This window comes from Leucopleurus acutus, assembly GCF_964270905.1.
Source record: "Leucopleurus acutus genome assembly, chromosome: 2".
Classification (NCBI taxonomy): Eukaryota; Metazoa; Chordata; class Mammalia; order Artiodactyla; family Delphinidae; genus Leucopleurus; species Leucopleurus acutus.
The window spans coordinates 193,331,030-193,347,059 of record NC_139143.1 but is presented as its reverse complement, the minus strand read 5'-3'; the positions used below and the strand labels follow the sequence as shown (position 1 = coordinate 193,347,059).

Genomic DNA, 16,030 nt, shown 5'->3' with positions numbered 1-16,030 from the left:
GTGATTGGTGGGGGGGAAGCCAGGGGAGGGACAGTGAAGCGTCTCTGAGGGACAGGTCCCATCCCCTGGAGCTGACAACGAAGAGTGGCACCCGTGTCAGTGCTATCCAGGACAGCAGATGGGCTGGCTGGGGTGGGGCCCTCTCCCCTCCTGTCTTAGCCCCTGCTGTGCCCTGGGTGGTGTGGGGCCAGGAGGCTGGAGCTCGTCTGCTGGTCCCCTGGTCACCCCCGGGCACTGGCGGGCTGCAGGTAACTCACCTGGTCATTCAGATGCAGTGGGGCCCTCTGCCCGCCAGTGTCCAGCCTGCCTGTCACTGAGCCCGGTGACCTTTCCTCTGTCTTCCTGCAGGTGGCCTAGAGAAGCTGCCTGTGGGCCAGGCCCTGCCCAAGGCCTACGGCACGGGCTTCGTGGGCTGCCTGCGGGACGTGGTGGTGGGTCGGCGCCCGCTGAACCTGCTGGAGGATGCCGTCACCAAGCCGGACCTTCGGCCCTGTCCTGCCCCGTGAGCCACAATGCAGCCACGACCCACCCTGCTGTAATTATTTTCTATTTTTGTAAACTTGTTGCTTTTTTGATATGATTTCCTTGCCTATGTGTCAGCCGGAGGGACTGCTGGCCCGGCCTCCCTCCCGTCCAGGCAGGCGCGCTGCAGAGACAGACTTGGTGCCAAGGGACTCCAAGGGGTTGGGGGAGGAATGCTGCACATGGAGGGCTTGGCGCACTCAGCAGCCTTGGGACGTGCCCCTCTGCCTTGGGACACCGTGTCCTGGCCTCTCAGGCTGTGCCTTCCCCAAGTATCCACTCGTGCTGGCCCCTGTGTTCCCCAGCCTGTCGGAGGCCCCGCATACATACATTGCCCATGTTCCATCTGGCGAGGCCTGTGTCCCCAGAGCAGGTAGGCACTGTAGGGTTTAGGGTGCCCTTCCTCTGTGCAAGCCCCACAGGGCCTCTCTGGGTTCCCATCTGAGCCGCCCCTCCTCCCTGCCTATGCTGGGCAGGACCAGCCTCACCAGGGCCCGCCGAGCCCAGGCCTCCTGTGCCAGTCCTGTGAAACAATGTCACTGTTGACGCCATGCTGTGCCCCTCCCTCCAGCTGAGTCCACTTGTCCCAGGTCACTGGAGAGCAGAGGCCGGGCACAGGCCTGTTCAGGGCACCCTGGCCCGCAGCTGGCCCTGCCCATCCACCCTGGACATGGCTGTGTCCCCCCTCCTCCCCCCAAGGCCCCACGAGGAGCCCTGAGAGGGCGTGGGGCCACTTGTGATGTGGTGGACGTCACTGCCTGCCTGCCGGGGGGGGCCAGCATCCCCTCCTGAGGATGCACGTCCAGGCCTGGCCACCAACCGCAGAGTCTTTATGTACTGATTTTATTTGACAGCTGGGGTGGCAGGGCTGTTGTCTTTCCTGTCCTGGCCCGAGGGCAGCTGAGGACGCCGCACAGCAAAGCTGTCCAGTTGTGGTGTGAGGAGGGGTTGTCCTTATCCAGGAGTGACCGGGGGCGGGCTGGGCGTCTAGGCAACACCAAGGGGCAGGTGCGGGGTGGCAGAGACGGCTGCAAAGCCAGTGACGCCTTAAACTGCAATGTTAGGTCTCATCTGGTCCCGTCCCCCCAGCCGCCCTCACCTGTCCTGGCGGGGGTGGCAGCCCCTCCCCCAGCCCCTCCCCCAGCCCAGCCAGGCTGTCAGGCTCAGAGGCTGCAGGAGCCTCAGAAGTCCTGTTACTAACTCCAATTTGTGTTTGTGTCAATCACCGTGAAATAAAGTCTGAACACTTGCAAGAGGTGCTTGCGTCTGTCCACACCAACACCACAGCGCTCAACCCCGCCTGGCCCTGCGCTCGCCCACCCGGCCAGTTCCTGTCCCGGGAGCTCCTCGCTGAGCTTCATGGTGGCATGCAGGCTTCAGGCTCTCTTAGGTGGCTCTGGATGGAGGAGGGGGTCCTGTGCTGGGGTGGGGGCTGCTTTTGGCGAGGAGACCCTGAGCGGCGAGTGCGCACACTGTTGTGCAAGGGGCTGGCCGGGTGGGCCCGTGAGGCCTGCACCCCAGGTCGCCTCCTTAGGGATGGCGGGCCTTGCGGGCAGGCTGCAGCCCCCGCCACGTGTGCATGTGTGTATGCGTCTGCACATGTATCAGCCTACGTTCGGGTGTCTGTGAGCACAGGATGGGAAGAGGGGCTGCGAGGAGAGCGGGCTGGCAGTACTAAGGGCAAGGAGGGCCTCTGGGGGAGCCAGGATGGGGTGGAGGTGAGGCCTGAGGGAAGGGGACCCTGGTGGGCCGGTGTGGGCTGGACACAGGGAGGAGGAGGCACTGACTGAGGAGCAGGGGCACCTGGGCAGGCCCCCTGCTGCGTCTGGAGTGGCTGGGTTGAGGGGCTGAGGCCGCCTGAGTGGAGTCCAGGAGGCCGTGGGCTACCAAGCAGAGGGGAAGCTGGGCTGAGGCCGGGCACGTGAGGGAGGGTGGGCTCGGCTGAGTGAGGGGAGAAGAGACCCCCACGGTGGGGGGACCAGGAGAGGGTGCTCTGGGAGCTGATGCTTCCAGAAGGAGGGGCTCTCGGGGCAACCAGTGCTGAGGGTGCAGGACCCTCCAGGTTGCCAGGACGGTGAGGAAGGGGAAAAGCCAAGGAGGGCGAGGGGCACTCCAGCCTGCGCTCGGCACTGGTGGTGGTGATTTGGGATCAGGGCTTGCGAGCAGCAGAAGGTTCCAAGCTGGTGCTGTACCACTCCTGGAAAGGTGGGCGGGTGGGGGGGCGGCGTGGCGCTGGGCAGGCCCTGACAGTCCTAACGGGATCCCCAGGTTAGGAGCCCAGGCGATTGGCCAGCGGGCCCTAGGGAAAGCCGGCCTGGTGGGGGCACTTGTAGCAGGAGCAAAGGCCCTGAGGTCAAGGGGGTGTCAGCATCACTTAGGAAGTGTGGCGACTAGGCGGGTGGCAGAGGTGGGGAGAAGGGGAGCCGGCAGCCCAAGCTAGGACGGCTAAGAGGGAAGAGCTGGTTATCACGTGGGCTCCCACCTCCGCCCCTCTGTGGTCCCCCTCCGGGACGCGGGGCCGGTGGGACCTGTTCCACACGCTTCTCTAGCTCCGAGCCCCTCCACCCAGGGTGCGGGGAGTGCAGCCCCTCCTCCCCCAGGACGGAGGCGGAGCTCGAAAGGTTCTTGGAAGGAAAGCACCCAGACGAACAGGACACATAATTAATCACTTAACGCGCCTCTCGGACCAGGGCCGCCTGGCGCCTTCGCCCTCCGAGCCCGTGATGTGGCGTGAGCCCCTCGTCCTGAAGCCCGGCGCCCTGGGGAACTGGTGCAACCTCCCAGTACCGTAGCGAGACCTGAGGGCGCGGCTCCTTTTAAGGGAGCTCGGGAGGGGCGGGACCTCTAAGGTGGGCGGAGCTCCGGTGGGCGGATCCTCGAGGTAGGCGGGGCCTCCTCCGTGCGGCCGGAGCACCCTGAGCCTAGCAGACATGACCTCGCGCAGGTGAGCCCGGCCTCCCCGGTGGCCAGAAGCCGGGACCCCACCACGTGCGGTTCCGGCCGATGGACGGGGACAGGGGGTGCGGGCGAGATGCTCCCCGGGACGTCTCCTGCTCCCGACCGGTGGCGCTCAGGCCCGACCTTCTGACACCTGCCCCCTTCCACGCGTCCCGGGCCAGCGAGGCCCAGCCTCACCCCTGCGGGTGGATAGGACTCTTTCCGATCGGGGGCTGGGTCTGGGTGGGGGTTCAGAGGTACCCTGACTCTAGGGAATGGATGGTGCTCTTGGGTGGCAGTGGCTGGAGCCTAGAGTGGGCAGCACGTGTCAGGTCAGTAACAGACCCTCTCTCACTCCCCTGGACTCCTTGCTTTGTTCCAGGCTCCCTTTGGGCCACCAGAGATGTGTTACACCTGGTGGGGCCCCCCGTTTCCCCAGTCCTGTAACTGGGGCCATCCTGGAGGCTCTGGTCTCCCCCTCTAGTTGTGGCCCCTTGACCTGCAAGGATCAGCCCTCCCTTGACAGGCTCATCCCCCCACCCCGACCCGACCCTCCTAAGGACCAAGTTTAGGGGTGAGCTCCCTGGCAGGGGTGTGTGTGAGACCCCGGACGGGGCTCAAGTCAAGCCAGCTTCTGGCCTCCATGAAGAGGGAAGACGGGACTTGCCTTTCCTGCCCTTTCCACCAGACCGCCCCCCCACCCCGGGTGTGCACACACTCCTGTGAGCTCAGACCCCAGCTGGATGTGGACATCTGTGGCGAGCCACAGTTGTGAGACGCCTGTCGCCACTTCCTGGCACATCCGGAACAGCCCCTCTGGGGTTTGGTGAGGCTGGAGGTCACAGGGAGGGTCGCCCTAAGACCCCGAGTGACTCCCTAGATCAGTAAGGGGGCTGGACAAGATCTGATCTGCGGGGCCAGGGCAGTGCGTCAGCGGTGAGGGCTCCAGAATCCCTACAAGGGGTGTGGTGAGCCTGGCACGGTGGCCTCCGGCAGGGTCGAGAACCCTCTTAGGCTCAGGAATAGTGGAAGTGGGTTGGGTCTCCAGGAACCTGTCAGCCCCAGAGCCCTGCGATTCCCAGGTTTAACATCCAGCTGGAGCTCAGGCAGGAGGATGTTTTGGGCTCTGCCTGGAACCAACCCTCGGGCTCCACTGGCCTCACTCCTTCTTGTCCCCCAGGCAAGTTCTGGTGCTCAGAAAAGGTCATGTCCGCGTCATGTGCATGTGACCCTGGGCCAGCCTGGGAAAGCCCCGGTGCGGCTCTGCCTGCCCTCGCCAACCCTCCCTGCCCCACCCTGTGATGGCCTCTGGACGGTCCCTCCTCTGGCCCCCGGGTCCCTGCCCACGCCCCTATCGGGCCTGGGCAGGCCCAACCAAGTCCCAAGCGAAGCCCATCCCCCTACACCTGCCCCCACCCTGTGGCGCCTCCCCTTCGCCCTGTGGTTTGTGGGTCAACGGGCACCGTCATCGGCACCACTCGCCCCAGGACTCCGGTGCTGTGGGCAGGGCTGGGCGCAAGTCCCACCTACTGCTGCTGCTTGATGTGTTGATATTGGTGCTCGGGAAGGAGCCGGGTCCTATGGGGAGCTGCTGAACACCCTCGAGCTCCCCTCTGTTCCAGATTGGAGAGGAAAGAGTGTCTCTGGTTAGTTCGGTTCTGCATAGACAGGACAGGCCTTGGTTGAGGTTCCTCTGGGACCAGGAGGGGCTGGGGGCAAGGAGATGGAGAAGAACACTGACTGTGCTCTGGGGTCCCCAGCCCTGGGGTCCCAGCCTGGGACCCTCCCCACTTGTCTGTGTATCTCCCACCATCATGACAATGTCTTCCCTGCAGGTGTGTCCAGCCCCTGTACCGTGCGTGTAAGCGTGTCGACAGGCCATTCGTGGGTCTCCCAGGGTCCCAGGGTTGGAGCTGTACCATCCACAGCTGGGACACCAAGGCCACACAGCAAGCTGGACCAGACAGTGGCCAGTGGGTTCAGGCTGGGCTGTTCTCGGACTCCGGGGCACTGACTGGGCTCAGCTTGGCCTTGGCAGGCCCAGGCTGTTAGACCCATGGGGAGCCCAGCGTGCCCTGCTCACCTCACCTGCCCCTCTCCCAGGCCTGCCTGACCATGGGACCAGGGCAGAGCTGAGTCACCGACCTGCCACCGAGCAGGGAGCCCTTTGGCACAGAAGTGACCCTGGTGTGGAGACTGGAGACGGGACTGCAGCCTCCCCACCTCGTCCCGCCCCTCAGCCTGGGGCCGCCGGCTGCGCCAGCCTGCGGACACCTGGCTCCACCGCTAGGCCTGGTCGGGGGAGTGAGGCCTACCTTGGCCTGGGGTTGCAGCTGCTGTGGTGTGAGCTGCTGTGGCCTCTCAGGATACCCCACCCCTGGAGATTTCCACCCAATAGACCCGGGGCAGCTTTCGGGGAGGAGAGAGGGACGGAGAGTATGAGCGAGAGTCCCAGAAAGGACAAACAATATGCCCTTCACCTTGCTCTGTGGCTTTGATGCTGGGCCTCCACCCTCTGCCCCTGGTCCCACACTCTGGGCATCGCCCATCTTGGACTGGCGTCTGAGGCTGCTGGGACTGGGGGAGGCGGCATCTGGGGCACAGGATGTGGTTCAGCAGAGTGGGTGGCCCCAGGGTAGGGGGGGTCGGAGGCCTTCCTTTGGGTTCCAGTGTCCCCCCCACACACACTGCCGCGTCTCTGACGGCACGAGGCCTTCGCCCTTTTCCTGGTGGCCTCGCCTGCTGTCCTGTGATTGGCCCCGGAGGTCATCATGTGGCAGCTCCTCCCCCTGGAAGCCTTCCCTGGCAGCTTCATCTGCTGAACCACTCGACCAAATAGCCCCCAGGTCCCACTCCTCTAGAGCCAGCGCGGGAGGGAGCTTGAGACCCCAGGCCCAGAAAGTGCCCAGGAAGCGCCTGGCTGGTGGTAGCCCTCCTTCCCCCGGGGCGAGCTGGATAGGCGCTCTGGGTGGCCCTGTGCGGGTCACCTGAGCTTCTGGGCCTCTCTGAACCAGTACATGGACCCTGGGGAGCCATGGAGGTCAGAACGGAGCCTGTCCTCCCCCGGGGCTCATGTCTGGTGATGAAGACACGGGGAGACAGGTAAACGCAGAAACCTGTACGTGCCCGTCTGCTGTTGCAGGTGCCACACGTGGAAGGTGGGCCAGTGATGCAGCTGCAGCGTTGATGGCAGGGGCCGCGGGATGGTCAGGGAGGGAGCGTGAGCCGTGCCCCGTAGGGCCGGCTGGAGGCGGCCAGATGCGGAGTGACGTCAGTGAACAGAGAGATGGCCAACAGGGGGAGGGGCTTTCTAGTGGGGGGTCCTTGAGGTGTGTGTGAGCGTCCTGAGAGCTACGCAGGACCACTGGCAAGGTTTAAACGCCTCTGATGTGCATTTTATGAGAACCCCTCTGTCTGCCATGGCTCTGCTGAGGGTGAAGCATGAGGCCTGGAGACCTGGAGTCGATACTGCCGTCCAGGCAAGAGCCGGTGGGCACTGGTCCCAGGGCGGTGGGAGAAGTGGTTGGTTCTGGGGTGTTTGGAAGTCAGGATAAGAGGGCACAGCGTTGGGAGAGTGCTGGGGAGTTGAGGGCAGGGACCTGAGTGATGGGCGGGCGGTGACCCCCTTCACTGAGCGAGGACTGCATAGAACGGGGCCCTCTCAGGAGTTTCGAATTTTGCAAACGTTAAGATAGAGATGCTGTTACCTTTCAGACAGAGATACTGGAAAGAGTTGTGTCTATGAGCTTGAAGCTCAGAGCCCAGGTGGGGCTGGAGATGTAGACAGTGTGTGGACATGGAGACACGTGTAGGGCACAGGTGGTGGGGCTCCAGCACCGCGGGGTCAGAAGAAGGGAGAGGACCCAGGCCGGCTGAGGTGGGAAACCAGGGGAGTGTGGAGAACTCCCGTGTGGAGTACGTGCTTCTGGAAGGAGGCCTGACCACTGGCCCTGGGAGGCTGGGGGAGACCCTGAGAGCCCAGGGAAACAGGTCTGTGGTGACTCAGGCGAAGATGGGCAGTGTGGACCAGCACAGGCCACAACTTTCTGTGATGGTGGAAATATTTCTTTCCCACCCGCAGTCGACAGCCTCCAGTGGCCACACGTGGCTTTCAGCAGTGAAACGTGGCCACTGTGACCCAGAAACTGGGATTATGATTCTGCTGAATTTTAATCCATTCACCTGCACACCCCACACCTGCCATGGGCTGTGCGTCAGACAGCGCGATGTAGACTGAGCACAGTGGCTCCTTGGAGGGTTCAGGAAGGAGCTGACGGCAGGGACGAAGGGGCCCAGGAGAGGCAAGGGAGCGGCAGGAGGACCGGAGGAGGCGTGCAGGCCGGCTTTTACGCAAGAGATGTGATCTGATTCCCATTCCAGAAAGATCTCAGTGGGTCAACTGTGGGGCGGGGCAGGGTCTGCCCAGGGCACAGCAGCCCCACCCCATTTGTGCCCGGGGTTATGACTGCGAACAACTGGGCGGGGCCTGGGGGGGTCGCAAGGCAGCAGAGCTGGAGTTGGGGGCCCTGGTTTCCCACTGGATGCAGGATGGGGCAGGACTACCCCCAACACCGTGTGTCACCTGCACGGTGAACCAGGGACACACCTCTGAACCAGAGATCCCAAGCCCTTCCTGCAGTGACCTTTGGGAGACACAGTGTTGCCAATGGAAGGCCAGATACTGTGTCACAGTGTCCCTCTGGGGGATCGTGCAGGGACCCTGCTCTGAGACGCTCTGGGGCCACCGCACGAGTATGATTTAATCCCAGCGCCAGAAATTCCTGCCCTAATGGGGGAGACACACGGAGACAGAAGCCACCGGGGTAAAGTTAACAGCAGTCATGATCTCAGCCGTGGGCTCATGTGCAGTCCTGATGAGGTCCCCCTGCCCCGTCCCCCCATCGCGTGCGGGAGGCTGTGAAGGTCAGTCCCAGAGCGGTGGCAGTGGCGGGGGTGGGGTTGAGTCCCTCTCAGCCTGGACCCCCAGCAGAACAGATGGTGGCTCTCTGGGCTCGCCCAGCACCCGCCGCCCATCCATAGGTCGCTCACTTCTGAATTCAAGGGTGTTTGTCAGTGCCCAGGCTCTGTTCTCAAGCCTGCCGTGCACACTGCCCTTGTGGCGCTTGCAGTCAAGGAGACAGACTGCCAGCCAGTAAATGTGCAGCGTGTGTCAAGAAGGCGCCCACACTGGGAAGAAAAATAAGGCAGGATCGGTGGCGCAGAGTGAGGGGAGAGGATCCCCTGTCACTCGATGTGAGCCAGGAGCGGAGAACAGCTGGCGCAGAGGCCCTGAGGCGCACGGCCTGGTGGGGTGAGGGGCCGGGACTGGCAGGCGGCAACGGGGTGGGGGGCGCTCTCGGGGGTGACGGGCCTGTGGGCTGTGCTCTCGTTCCGGGGGTGCTGACCCAGTGACTGGCGTGCCATGCTGGGGTCCCTCGGGAGAGGGTGGTGGCCAGGACCGGGAGGGGCGGTGAAGGTGGGGGGGTGGGCCACCAGGGTCTGCTGCTGGGCTGTAAGGGGAGAAAGGGAGCCCTGGGTGGCTGTGGGGGGTCCCGAGTGCCTTCGGCTGAGCTGGGGCGCCCGGTGGGCGGTGGGAGAGACGGCCGAGGGCTTGAGCTGAGGTTCCTGCTGATGTCCTTGTGGGGGCTCTGGAGGGGGTCTGCCCTCCCCACCTGCCACTGTGGTTCAGTGTCTGCCCACCTGTGTCCCCGGTCCCCCCCAACGCCCCCTCCTTCCCCACGGACCCCAGACCCTGTGGTCACGGCTCAAGGACGGTGGTGAGCGCAGGGCAGCCCCAGCAGGCATTGTGGGTGTGGTCAGGACTGCCCAGTGTTCCTGGCTCTCTCGTCACCAACTTGCTGTCCTCGTTCCAGGTGGTTTCATCCCAACACCGGCGGGGCTGAGGCGGAGCGGCTGCTCCTGTCCAAGGGCCGGCACGGGAGCTTCCTGGCAAGACCCAGCAAGAGCCGCCCGGGGGGCTTCACGCTGTCCGTCAGGTGGGTGGGTGGTGCTGCCGGGTGTGGACAGGCCCCGAGGTCCCGCAAGACTTCAAGGGGTCGGAACACCCTCAGCTGGGGGCACAGCTGGGGATCAGGCTCCCCAGTCCTTCCAGAGGGGGTGGGCAGTGAGGACCCTTGCTGGGGGCGAGATCTTGGGGGGGAGTCTGGCAATCCTGGCCAGGTGGCCTCTGGGCAGGAGGGGGCCACTTAGAGAGGCCTTCAGGGAGAGCTCCGTGAGGTGGGCTTCGGCAGGGCCTCCCTCCCACCCTCTGAGGGGCCTCAATGGCTGGGATCGTGCCCCCATCTCCTGGGGATGCCGCACACTGGGGGTCTCGCCGGAGCCCTGAAAGGGCCAATGTGTGGGGAGGATGGGCAGGAGGAGTCACGACCAGCAGAGTGGACAGCCGGATCCGTGTCCATCCACCCTGGGTGAGGCGGGTCAGTCTGGGGTCTGGGGAGGGGTCTGCCCAAAGGGCTCCAGATCCTTCCGGGTTTTCTACTAAACCTGGGCAGCAGGCGGGATGAGGTTAGCCCTCAGGATGGACCTCCCTCACCTTGGAGACACAGACATTCTCTCCTGGGGCCTCCCAGGCCACACTGGGACACCTGGGGAAGCAGTCTCGGGGCCCCAGTCCCCCATCCTCTGGAGCCCCTGGGCAGGTGGTCTGGAATGAGGCAGAGTCTGTCCGGAGAGGCTGCCCCAGCCTCGGCCTCCAGGCCAAGGGAGAGTCAGGCCTGTGGTCGACAAGCCCGATCTTGGCTGCCCCATGGGCAGTGGGGGTGGGGTGCCCGCCACCCAGGGTGGGGCCCGGACACTGGCTGGACACGGGGAGCTGCAGAGGGGAGGGGCCTGGCCTTGGCCGTGCTGTTCGTGGCAGGGGGACAGCAGAGGCCGAGATCTCAGGGCAGGAAAACCCCAGGCACTGTTCGGGAAGCTGAGGGTGGTGATGGGACCAGCAACCCCCAACGGCGGCTGGCGCACCGGCCCTTCCAGGCGCCACAACGAGGTGACCCACATCAAGATCCAGAACGCAGGCGACTACTATGACCTGTACGGAGGGGAGAAGTTCGCGACGCTGGCCGAGCTGGTGCAGCACTACACAGGCCAGCGCGGGGCGCTGCTCCGAGAGCGTGGCGGGGCCCCCGTGGAGCTCTGGCACCCGCTGAGCTGCCAGGACCCCACGTCGGAACGGTAAGCAGCTGGGTCTGCATCTAGCCAGGCTTCTGTGTCTGCTCAGGTGTGCGTGCGAGTGACCGAGGGGGCAGGGGCCGCTGGGCATGGCCTCTGGGTGTCCTCTTCCCCCAGGACTCAGGGTCAGGCTTGGGCACAACTGTGGCAAAGCTGAGGGAGCGTACTGCACCCCCTCCCCCGGGGTCCTGGCCTCGTTTCTTCCAGGTCCCAGGCACCAGCCACAGGGGTGAGTGCGGGGTGGGAGGGCTGCAGCCAGCCTGCCCCCTGCCTTCCTGGCTGGTGACTTGGGGAGAGCAGGTTCCCCCAGCCTCGGTTTCCCCATGTGCACTGCGGAGGTCTGAGCCAGCTGCATCTGCCGTGGAAGCAGGGTGCGGCTGGCCTGGGGAGACCATCCTGCTCCTCCTTGCTGAGGACGAGGCTGCCACCTGGTGGTCACCCTGGGGCACTGCAGGGCCCGCCTGTCCTGCCTCCTGCTGCTTTCTGGGTCGGAGGAGGGTCGGAGAGGTGGGCAGGGCTGACGGAGGCTGGCCTGGGTGCGGGTGCTGCCTGGGCCCCCGAGGTTTGGGTGGGTCTGTGCCTCTCTCGGTATCTGTGTCTCAGAGCCTTAGGCTACATGTGGGTCTGTGTCCCTCACCTGGACAGGCTGGGGCCCCTGGTCTCACCTGTGCCGTTCTGGGCCAGGTGGTACCACGGGCACCTGTCTGGCAAGGAGGCCGAGAAGCTGCTGATGCAGAAGGGGCGTCCGGGCAGCTTCCTGGTTCGGGAGAGTCAGAGCAAACCTGGGGACTTCGTGCTGTCAGTGCTCACACAGCAGCTGGACAGGGCGGACCGCCAGGCACGCGTCACCCATGTCATGATACACTTCCAGGTAGGAGGCAGTGGCCGGGGTTGGGGGGTGACCCCGGGGAGGGGGCACCACCGGCCGCTCACTGCCGTCCCCACAGCCAGATGGGAAGTACGATGTGGGAGGCGGCGAGAGGTTTGACACCCTGGGAGATCTGGTGGAATGCTACAGGAAGAACCCTCTGGTGGAGAGGTCGGGGACCGTAGTGCACCTCCAGCAGGTATGCCCCTGGGCACCTGAACCTTGGGCTCTGAGTGGACTTCTCCACCTGGGGGGGCAAGGGATTCTGGCACAGCCCCACCCGGGAAAAAGGACACCAGGCTGGCGCCGGGTGGCCGAGGGCAAGGGTGTGGGCGCCGGGGCACTGTGGGGTCCGCTGGACCCTGCTAAGCTTGGACGCGGGCCTCTCCCTGCCAGCCCCTCAAGACCACGAGAATCAGCGCCACAAGCATTGAGAGCCGTGTGCGGGAGCTCAACGAGGCCATGGATGCCAGCGAGAAGGCCAAGCAGGGCTTCTGGGAGGAGTTCGAGGTGCCGGACTGCTGCCCGCTCCGCCTCGCCCCCCCCCCGCCCCAACTCCCATCCTCTGGGGCTGTGGCAAGGGCCAGCAGAGGGGTGTGGGTCAGGGGGTGTGGGTGGGTGTTGAGGGCTCCCGGGAAGGGTTGGGGCCACGGGCTAAAGCCCCACTTCCCCCAGATGCTGCAGCAGCAGGAATGCCGGCTCCTGTATCCCCGGAAAGAGGGCCAGCGGCTGGAGAACAAGCCCAAGAACCGATACAAGAACATCCTCCCCTGTGAGGCCGGGGCCTGGGGCCACATGGGGGGCCAGGGCTCCATTCACCACATTCAGGGGCCCATCTGGCAGAGGGGTCCTGGAGGGTGAAGGCAGGGGTCATTCCCCACCAGTGGTGTGATGCCCCCTCTTGCCCCTTCGTCCTTTGTCTCTGCTCACCACGGGTCAGCGGGCCAGGAAGCAGGTGGGGTCCACGAGCATCCCCTCTGCCCTGGAGACCTAAGCGGCATCTTCCCTTCCCAGTTGATACCACCCGTGTCATCCTGCGTGATGTGGAGGACAGCGCGCCTGGAGCCGACTACATCAACGCCAACTACATCAGGGTGAGTGTGCATGAGGTGTGGGTGGCCAGCTGCACGCGTGGCCCCGCGTGGATCAAACACCAGTCACCCCATCCCCCATAATAATGAGCCTGGAGCTCTGAAGTGATCTGTGGACCTTGGCAAGACAATAGATATTCAGGGGGATATTCAGGGTGCGGCAGTCCACAAGGGGTCCTCAGAGGGGTCCTCAGAGCCTGCTGGACAAAATATTCGTCCTAAGACCCTCCCACCCTCGGCGGACTGCGCGTGAGCCACTGGGCTACTTTGCATATCATTTGCATCAACTTGCATTGGTCCTCTGGCACTTTAATTCCTGGAAACAGCAGGCAGTTGACCCCACCTCCTTTCAGAGTGACCCAGAGGAGAAGCCAGGCCACGGTCCAGGCAAGGTGTACATCGCCACCCAGGGCTGTCTGCCAACTACGGCAGCTGCCTTCTGGGCCATGGTGCACCAGGAGAACACGCGTGTCATCGTCATGACCACCAGAGAGGTGGAGCGAGGCCGGGTAGGGGCTCAGGCTCGTGTCCCTCCCCTCTGCCTGCCGCATGCCCCACTGGACCGGTGCTGGTGCTGGCCCAGCCTTGCTTCTTCAGTCTTAGGGATGCTGGGGGAGCAGGGAGGGCACTGAAGAGACCCCGTGTGTGTCCCACGGGGCAGAGGGGCAAGGGTGCTGGTGGTCTTCCAGTATGGCTGATGCCATGCCCCCACCCTCCCAGAACAAGTGTTTCCGATACTGGCCAGAGCTGCACGGCAGCCAAGCGTATGGCCGCCTGCGTGTGTGCAACGTTGCTGAGCACCAGGCCCAGGGCTATTGTGTGAGGGAGCTGCAGGTGTGGCGGGCAGACCAGGTGAGCCTGGAGGGCAACGAGACCTGTGGGGCCAGGGTCAGAGTGGTCGGGAAGTCCCCAGGTCTGCGCTGGGGTGAGGAGGCCCTGGGCTGGCCCTGGTGGCTTGCACGTCCCTCAATCCAGTGGGCACAGTCTTGGACTGGGCTCTGCTGGGCAGTGTTTCCAGTCGGGCACGTTCTCAGCCACAGTTGCCTGGCTCCAGGGCGGCCTCACACCCACATGCACCTCTCCCTCCAGCCCTCCCTGGGCCGTCTCAGCACCTTCGGCCTCCTTTGTACGCTGGTGGTGCCCATTCCTTTCCCAGGCACAGATCCCTCCTGGCCAGTTCCCTTTGTCTAAGCACCCTGGGGGTCCTGCCAGCCTCTGCATTTGGCCTTTCCCAAATCGAATTCACTTCCCAGAAAGCTGCTCTCTCCCCCAGACCATCTTTCTTCCTTTCCCCAGGCACCTGAGCCTCCTGGGGCCATCTGGGGGGTCCCCCAAGCCCTGAATCCCATCTTTTCCTCCCACTCCCTCTTGCTCTGTCCGGGCCCCGCTGGTCACTCCTTCTGGCAAACCCCACCGCGCCACAGCCTGCCTCCTCCCGGTTCAGTCCCTGGGCCCCTCCCCACCGAGGGTCACAGCAGCGTCAGCCCCGACACTGCGCGGAGCGCCTGGGACCCGCCCAGACCCCCCGGCTGGCGCTCACCAGCCCGCCCTGCCCAGGAGGAGTCACCGCGCACAGTGGCGCACTGCCAGTACTTCGGCTGGCCGGACCACGGAGTCCCGGCCGAGCCCACCGGCGTCCTTGGCTTCCTGGACGAGGTGAACCGGGCCCAGAGCGGCATGCCGGGGGCCGGACCCATGGTAGTGCACTGCAGGTGCGACCAGGGACGGGGCGGGGCCAGCGGCACAGGTGCCACCGGGGAAGGGGCCACGGCTTTGTCCCGTCAACTGGCCACAGGCCTCCTGGTCCGTCCCCACAGCGCCGGCATCGGACGCACCGGCACAATCATTGTGATTGACATCCTGGTGGACGTCATTCGCAGGCAGGGTGAGCCACCTCAGGCAGGCCCCGCCCCGCAATCGAGCCCCGCCCCCTCCCATCTAGCCCCGCCCCGGTACCGGCCCCTCCCCTTCCATCTAGCCCCGCCCCCCTGCAGTTGCCGGCCCCGCCTATTTCATCTGGCCCTCCCACCTCCTCCCTGCCTCACCGCCCCGCCCTGAGCTCGCTCGTCCCCAGGGCTGGACTGCGACATCGACGTCCCCAAGACGATCCAGCATGTGCGGCGGCAGCGCTCGGGGATGGTGCAGACCGAGGCGCAGTACAAGTTCGTGTACCTGGCGCTGCAGCGGTACATCCGGGGCGAGCAGCTACGCCTGCGCGAGCAGGTGGGGGCAGGGCCGGGCCGGGGCGGAACCTGCGGGGGCATCACCATGGTGACCAGCGGCCCCTCCCCTCAGCGCGAGTCGCCCGAGGAGCGCGACTCCCTGAAGGCGGGCGCCTCGCCCGCCGACCCCGGCTGTAGCCCCGGAACCGCGCCGTCCCGGGCGCCGGCGGCGTGAGTGGGGCGTCAGGGACCGGGGGTGGGGGTGGGGCGGAGTCCCGGCAGGGAGGCCTCGGGGGCGTGGCCCGGGCGTGGGGGCGGGGCCCGGGGCGAGGGGGCGGGATCGCAGGTGGCCCCCAGCCGAAGCCCGTCTTCGCCCGCAGCACCCCGGAGGCCTCCGGCCACGTGTACGAGAACCTGCTGCGCCTCTGGCCGTGAGGGCCCCGAGTGCGCGCGCCCCGATTGGGGCTGGAGCCGTGCGAGAAGGCGGGAGCCCAGCAAGGCCGGCCCTCGCGTTCCTCCAAAGGACTGTGTTTAGGATTGTGCAGACCGGCGCCCAGCCCAGAGCGTTGCGGGGTTGGGGGGCGGGGGTCCCGCGTCTGCCGCTCAGACCCTCCCTGACCAGGTCTGCACGTCCAGAAATGGTGAGGGAAGGTTAGGAGATCCGGTGTCCCTGCCCCTCCTGGAGGAGGGGAGGCAGGGCTGCAGGGCTGCGGTTTGTCTCAGTGTGGGAGGCCACCAGTGACCACCTGCACGGCGCAGTGACGATGTGTGACCTTTTGTGTGCCACACGTTTGAGTGTCAGCCTGTATGTGGGACACGAGTGACCAGCAAGTGAGTGCCAGTCCGTGGTCACCAGCGTTTGTGCCCCTCTCCCCTGCATCCTGCATGCTCCCCACCCCTTCCAAGCTGCTTCTCAGCCCTGCCCACAGCCGTGGTCTAGGATGTGGGCCAGGCAGTGGCTCCGTCCCTGCCGTGTCCAGGCCTAGCCCAGACCGTCACGTTGCTGTCACGAGTGGACACGTGTTTGTTGAATGAGAGAATATGTGACGTGCTCGTGTGACCACGGAGATGAGGGCGAGGCTCCATGTGTGCCTGGCTGGTTTGTGATGGTGTGATGTCACTGGCCTGTGGTCCACGGCTGCACCCTCCCATCATGGATGTCCCTGTGGCTTTGTGGTCTCCTCAGTAAAATGCCTTCTTCTCAGTTCTGCGTCTTTGTTGGGGCCTGGAGAAAGAGAGCATGTGGGTCCCCACGACTGGGC

At 65.1% G+C, this 16,030-nt stretch overlaps 2 protein-coding genes across 2 annotated transcripts in view; both read left to right on the top strand.

The window, feature by feature from the left end:
• AGRN (agrin) overlaps positions 1–1,754 on the top strand; it is a 32,495-nt gene extending 30,741 nt beyond the window's left edge. Inside the window, exon 36 of the mRNA XM_082833624.1 lies at positions 349–1,754. Coding sequence (XP_082689750.1) covers positions 349–506 — 158 coding nt within the window. The 3' untranslated portion in view covers positions 507–1,754. The remainder of the gene's footprint in view (positions 1–348) is intronic.
• Positions 1,755–6,900: 5,146 nt separating this feature from the next.
• On the top strand, positions 6,901–15,203 carry LOC309975362 (tyrosine-protein phosphatase non-receptor type 11-like; the record flags this gene model as incomplete). The annotated part of the gene is made up of 15 exons (XM_082860412.1): positions 6,901–6,948; positions 9,280–9,455; positions 10,453–10,650; positions 11,332–11,518; positions 11,595–11,714; positions 11,912–12,025; positions 12,191–12,287; positions 12,530–12,609; positions 12,960–13,115; positions 13,327–13,458; positions 14,164–14,318; positions 14,424–14,491; positions 14,681–14,829; positions 14,902–14,999; positions 15,149–15,203. The coding sequence occupies 15 exons, from the start codon at positions 6,901–6,903 to the stop codon at positions 15,201–15,203; spliced, it is 1,833 nt and encodes a 610-aa protein (XP_082716538.1).
• Positions 15,204–16,030: the final 827 nt, after the last annotated feature.